Raw genomic sequence first — 7037 nt, 5'->3', positions numbered from 1 at the left:
GGCAGAACTGAAGAGACGCTGTGCGAGATGCGGCTTGTGCGCGCGCTTCAGGGGTGAGTCAGACTAGTATTCAGGTACAGAAAGAGTTGTTTTATGCAACTTATTGCACTTAACTTTTTAACATCAAGCAATTCTCTGCTATATGCGTCAAACAAACTTTTACAACGTTTTGATTTAAGTAGCCTATTATTAAAATTATTCAGATATCGCACGCCGTTGCGATATGCATATCGCAATATTTACATTTGCGATATTTCGATATATCGTGCTGCCCTAGCGCACATATATAAATTCAGACACCTGTCCACATCTGCTGCTCGGGTGTTTATTTCGGACCCTGAAATTGTGCGTCAAAAGCCAAATGTGTTCAAGCATTCTCTTGATTCTCTTACTTTGAGCCAAAGTAGCAGGTGCATAGAAAAACCAGCATTATTATTATGACAGTCCTTGATTATAATTGCCTGAGCCACTTTATAAAATACTCTATAAACACACGTGACCTTATTATGTCAGTATTACTGTGGGTTTATTTCGTGAAACCATGTCAGGTTTATGTAGGAACGATTTAAAAGCAATAAGCCACATGAAGCTGTGGTTTACAGCTTATTGCAGTTCTCTAGTGACGTTTAATAAAGCAAGCATACAAGACACACCCTCGAGTGCTTAAAATACGGGTCAAAAATCCACACGCTTGTGAAATTTCATTAGCTCAGCAAAGGAACCTCGGAAGCTGCTAATTATGTGTTAAATAGCCCAGTAGTTACCTTAAGTTTTTAATACTACACAACTGAAGCATCATTCATCCTTATTACTGTAAGTTTTGTCAAATATATTTTTTTCTTGATTGCACGTCTTTATTCGAGGTTTCTCTTCAAAAGTCAACATTGGGAGTTAAAACCATTAGGATATTAATTTCTTTCTTCAGATGGAAAATGTAAACTGGTGCAACTGTTTGATTAGAATAGTCTAACTTTGCATATTAAATATTCTGTATATTTTTTTTTACTTAAGGTATGTTTGAATATACCAGTCACAAAGACGAGTTATGAAAACTATTGTATAAGCAACTGAAATGTTTGCATACAGCGTTTTTATCTGAGTGTGAATATTATATCGAAAAATAAATAGCAACTGAATTTAATTAGTTTGGACTGTTGTTAATTTTAACCTCCAATATTACAGTAATATATCCTGTGTTTATTCCGTATAGCTCACAGCTTTTTTGAGACATTTACCTGAAAATGTTCTAAATTAATTGATAATGAATTGAGATCTCAAATCAAGTGCTTGTGAATTTTTTACTTCTTGTGACCACTATCTTACTAATACTAATTCTAAGCAAGAACTTCTTTCTCTTTAGATGTTTAGTTCTAATTAATTCAGTAAGAGCCTGATTAAAGATAAATATCAGTGTCTTATATAAATTAGGTGTTTACTAATTACAAATGTTAAAGTTCTTAAAGGGACAGTTCACCCAAAAATGAAAATTGTCATCATTTACTCAACATCATGTCATTCCAAACCTGTATGAATTTCTTTCTTCTGTGGAACATAAAAGACAATAATTTGAGAAATTAAAGAAATCTTTGTCCATACAGTAGAAATCAAGGGTAACCAAAATGGTTTGGGAACATTCTACTAAATCTCTTTTGTGTTCCACAGAAGAAAGTCAGTCATACATGTTTGGAATGACATGAGGGTGAGGAAATGATGACAGAATTTAATAGCAATGCATTTCCTGCATTCTAGCTCAAAATCAATGCTTTACTGTCAAGTGCATTTCTATGGGACAAAAAAGCATTATTAAGTTTGTTGCATTTGCTGTGAATTCAGTAATATGTAGGGATGTTACGATGCACCGCGAGCCGGTTGAAATCGATACAAATATGTGACGATTCAAATCGGTTGAGATGTTAAACGAATTGTTATACAGTTGAGCGTGGGAGTTTATATGAATGTGTCTCTGAGGGGAACTGACTGTCTTCAGAAAAGTTCAGTTGGTATTTTCTTTTCATCTTGTCTCTGTATAATGCATATTAAAGCAGTGTTTATAAGCCACAAGCAGCTTTGTGTACATCACTGCTGCTCCATAAGCGCCACCTGCTGTCAGAAAGTGAATTTGCATTTTCATTCAGCCAGTCTGCTTTTTTTGTTATTTCATGCAGATGTTTTATGTAGCATAATTCAAAAAGCTAAAGTCAGACTATTCTGTTTTTGTTTTAAATGCTTAAACAATCTAATTTACATCAAAAACTGCTCATGCTACATGTACACTCTTAAAAACAAAGGCTCCAAAAGGGGGTTTTATTACAGCGATGCCATAGAAGAACCAGTTTTGGTTCCTCAAAGAACCTTTCAGTGAACAGTTCTTAAAAGAACACTTTTTTTCTTAGTGAAGAACGTTTTAATAATCTAAAGAACCTTTTTTCCACTGTAAAGAACCGTTTGTGGAATGAAAAGGTTCCATGGATGGTAAAAGTTCTTTGTGGAACCATTGATGCCAATAAAGAACCTTTATTTTTAAGAGACATGAGGGTGAGGAAATGATGACAGAATTTAATAGCAATGCATTTCCTGCATTCTAGCTCAAAATCAATGCTTTACTGTCAAGTGCATTTCTATGGGACAAAAAAGCATTATTAAGTTTGTTGCATTTGCTGTGAATTCAGTAATATGTAGGGATGTTACGATGCACCGCGAGCCGGTTGAAATCGATACAAATATGTGACGATTCAAATCGGTTGAGATGTTAAACGAATTGTTATACAGTTGAGCGTGGGAGTTTATATGAATGTGTCTCTGAGGGGAACTGACTGTCTTCAGAAAAGTTCAGTTGGTATTTTCTTTTCATCTTGTCTCTGTATAATGCATATTAAAGCAGTGTTTATAAGTGCAGCGCTGCTTTGTTTACAGGAGTAACCAGGGAAACGCTGTATTGCTGCTGTTCCATGAGCGCCACCTGCTGTCTGAGAGTGAATCTGCACCCGTCTACTGTTTTTGTCTCGTTGAGGTGTTTTATGTAGCATACCTGCGCAAAGTTAAAGTCAGACCATTCTGTTTTTGCTTCAAATTTCAAAATCATACAATCTAATTTAGATTAAACACTGCTCATGCAGCATGTATGCGACATCTTTGTTTGAATTGTGATTAAAATCCAGTGTTTGCCTCTAACTGAATGGAAAGAGCACAGGCAAAGCCTTAGTTTGTTTATATGAAGAGATTTATTTTATTTGCGTACTTTGTTTTGGGGTTTGTTTGAAAATTCCAATTTAGTTTTGTTTTTTAACATATTTCAATTTCACAAAGAAATGTTCAGCATTTTGTCCAAGCAATAATTTTAAATGTTTCATTCTAATTAATTTTAATTTAAGTAAAATGTTAATTCAGTAAGAGCCTGATTAAAGATAAATATCAGTGTCTTATATAAATTAGGTGTTTACTAATTACAAATGTTAAAGTTCTTAAAGGGACAGTTCACCCAAAAATGAAAATTGTCATCATTTACTCAACATCATGTCATTCCAAACCTGTATGAATTTCTTTCTTCTGTGGAACATAAAAGACAATAATTTGAGAAATTAAAGAAATCTTTGTCCATACAGTAGAAATCAAGGGTAACCAAAATGGTTTGGGAACATTCTACTAAATCTCTTTTGTGTTCCACAGAAGAAAGTCAGTCATACATGTTTGGAATGACATGAGGGTGAGGAAATGATGACAGAATTTAATAGCAATGCATTTCCTGCATTCTAGCTCAAAATCAATGCTTTACTGTCAAGTGATTAAAGAAATCTTTGTCCATACAGTAGAAATCAAGGGTAACCAAAATGGTTTGGGAACATTCTACTAAATCTCTTTTGTGTTCCACAGAAGAAAGTCAGTCATACATGTTTGGAATGACATGAGGGTGAGGAAATGACAGAATTTAATAGCAATGCATTTCCTGCATTCTAGCTCAAAATCAATGCTTTACTGTCAAGTGCATTTCTATGGGACAAAAAAGCATTATTAAGTTTGTTGCATTTGCTGTGAATTCAGTAATATGTAGGGATGTTACGATGCACCGCGAGCCGGTTGAAATCGATACAAATATGTGACGATTCAAATCGGTTGAGATGTTAAACGAATTGTTATACAGTTGAGCGTGGGAGTTTATATGAATGTGTCTCTGAGGGGAACTGACTGTCTTCAGAAAAGATCAGATGGTATTTTCTTTTCATCTTGTCTCTGTATAATGCATATTAAAGCAGTGTTTATAAGTGCAGCGCTGCTTTGTTTACAGGAGTAACCAGGGAAACGCTGTATTGCTGCTGTTCCATGAGCGCCACCTGCTGTCTGAGAGTGAATCTGCACCCGTCTACTGTTTTTGTCTCGTTGAGGTGTTTTATGTAGCATACCTGCGCAAAGTTAAAGTCAGACCATTCTGTTTTTGCTTCAAATTTCAAAATCATACAATCTAATTTAGATTAAACACTGCTCATGCAGCATGTATGCGACATCTTTGTTTGAATTGTGATTAAAATCCAGTGTTTGCCTCTAACTGAATGGAAAGAGCACAGGCAAAGCCTTAGTTTGTTTATATGAAGAGATTTATTTTATTTGCGTACTTTGTTTTGGGGTTTGTTTGAAAATTCCAATTTAGTTTTGTTTTTTAACATATTTCAATTTCACAAAGAAATGTTCAGCATTTTGTCCAAGCAATAATAAAAGGACATCTTTTCATTTATAATTTGTCTTAAATCTAATTTTGTTAAAAAAAAGTGAGAAAATCGTATTTTTCTTTTCATCTTGTCTCTGTATAATGCATATTAAAGCAGTGTTTATAAGTGCAGCGCTGCTTTGTTTACAGGAGTAACCAGGGAAACGCTGTATTGCTGCTGTTCCATGAGCGCCACCTGCTGTCTGAGAGTGAATCTGCACCCGTCTACTGTTTTTGTCTCGTTGAGGTGTTTTATGTAGCATACCTGCACAAAGTTAAAGTCAGACAATTCTGTTTTTGCTTCAAATTTCAAAATCATACAATCTAATTTAGATTAAACACTGCTCATGCAGCATGTATGCGACATCTTTGTTTGAATTGTGATTAAAATCCAGTGTTTGCCTCTAACTGAATGGAAAGAGCACAGGCAAAGCCTTAGTTTGTTTATATGAAGAGATTTATTTTATTTGCGTACTTTGTTTTGGGGTTTGTTTGAAAATTCCAATTTAGTTTTGTTTTTTAACATATTTCAATTTCACAAAGAAATGTTCAGCATTTTGTCCAAGCAATAATAAAAGGACATCTTTTCATTTATAATTTGTCTTAAATCTAATTTTGTTAAAAAAAAGTGAGAAAATCGTATCACATCGTGAGTGAATCGTTACATCCCTAGTAATATCTATCATTATTTGTTTCTGTCCTGTTATAATGATTAATTCACTTACTTCAACTGCCTTCAACTGTAACCCAGTACAACATTCACGGGGGACTCGTGGGCTGGATTTGTCCAGGGCCGAACTTTAACCCTAGTCCAGCCCTGGTGTAAATAATATAGGGCTTGTTTTTGAAGCTGCGGTCGCTTATTTATCTTGTGAGAGTTAGCAACACCGAACAGGAGTGAGATCTCTAGCATCAGATGAAGGCCAGTCACTCAGGCGCCATTTTAAGAGCGGACAGTGATGAGGAAACAGCTGCATTCAGACGCGAAGCGGTTTCACATAAACTTCTATACATGTAGAAATTCTCCACAACACACATACACTTATGTTTTTAGCAGATCAGAAGATTTAATTGCTAATAAGTCACGGTTTGCTGCTTGATTGATTAATACTGTAGCTTCCAGCCTACCGTAATCCATAAACCAACTCGATATCCACCACAAGTGATTTCATAAAAGATTTACGTAACACATGTTGGCTTGTGTTTTGTCAGGAAATTAAGAACTATCGTAGTTTCTTGTGAGGGAAGGGTCCGTTTGAAATGCCGCCATCTTGTAACGCTAACGTTAACTCGGCGGCTAACGCGGAAAAATCAAATAAACTCTGAAAGGCGATGTTGGTGCTTTATTTCACACACATACCTTCTCGCAGAGGCCCTTGACTTGGTTTTCCGAGAGCTGTTTGCATTCATTGAGCTGTTCAATCCACTGATCGAGCTCTTTCGAAAACGCCTTTTCGTCCATGTCTGCTTTTTCACTCGGTTTTCGCACGGATTTCTGCTCCGCTTTCCACGAATATCCACCTTCTGTCGACCGATTACTTTGAGACGTAACGTTACATGTGGGCCAGGGATGTTGAAGTAATTAAATAAGGGAATCTCGGGAGGAAACGAGAAGCCGTCGGCCTTCAGAGTCCCACCCTGCGCCACAGTTGTTTTCACTTCAGCCTTCCTCACATCATCAGGCACCGAGAGCCGGCTCGCCGCTGATTGGACAGTTGCAGTGGCTACTCCGCTCTGATTGGCCGCCAGGGGCTTTTCTAGGGTTCCGATTGGTTCCCGAATACGTCGTTGGGCGTTTTCCTTCACTGCGATAGGATGTCATTAATACGTCAACGGTTAAATTAATGTTTATGTAAAATTTTGAGATTTTTTACAGTCTATGGATTTAACAAAAAAATGACATACTGTTAGATTTCATGGAGGAATTTTTTTCTTGTAGGTATAGTTCCCCCACTGTAGTCCTTGATTTTATCCTAAGGAAGAAGTAAGGTAATTTGCACTATTGCTTAATTGTTTATATGTATGTTTATTTATGTTTATTAATTTATTATTACGTTTTTTATTTTAGTTATTTTTCTTTCTCTCTTCTCTTAAATGCTGTCTTACAGATTAAGATTGTTCTTCTTTCTTGTGTATGTGGACTTAATTGTTACATTTTTTTGTAATGTTCAAACATTTCTTCAGTAAAAAAAATAAATAAATAGAGATTTTTAAAAAAGAAAGCCGTTTTCTTATTTTGTAAGAGAAGTGATGTTGGTTTAATTGTTCTGCAGGAAACACATTCTGGAGATGTGGATGAAAAAATTTGGAATGCACAATGGGGTAATTTTGTGCAGTC

The 7037-nt window shown here is 35.7% G+C and overlaps 1 protein-coding gene across 1 annotated transcript in view; it reads right to left on the bottom strand.

The window, feature by feature from the left end:
• LOC107728270 (serine/threonine-protein phosphatase 2A catalytic subunit alpha isoform-like) overlaps window positions 1–6400 on the bottom strand; it is a 14401-nt gene extending 8001 nt beyond the window's left edge. Inside the window, exon 1 of the mRNA XM_016538389.1 lies at window positions 6060–6400. Coding sequence (XP_016393875.1) covers window positions 6060–6161 — 102 coding nt within the window. The 5' untranslated portion in view covers window positions 6162–6400. The remainder of the gene's footprint in view (window positions 1–6059) is intronic.
• Window positions 6401–7037: the final 637 nt, after the last annotated feature.

The sequence above is a fragment of the Sinocyclocheilus rhinocerous genome, unplaced genomic scaffold (assembly GCF_001515625.1).
Source record: "Sinocyclocheilus rhinocerous isolate Xijiao unplaced genomic scaffold, SAMN03320098_v1.1 scaffold217, whole genome shotgun sequence".
NCBI classification, from domain to species: Eukaryota; Metazoa; Chordata; class Actinopteri; order Cypriniformes; family Cyprinidae; genus Sinocyclocheilus; species Sinocyclocheilus rhinocerous.
Note: the sequence above shows the minus strand (reverse complement) of the source record. Positions and strands in the feature narration are given on the sequence as shown.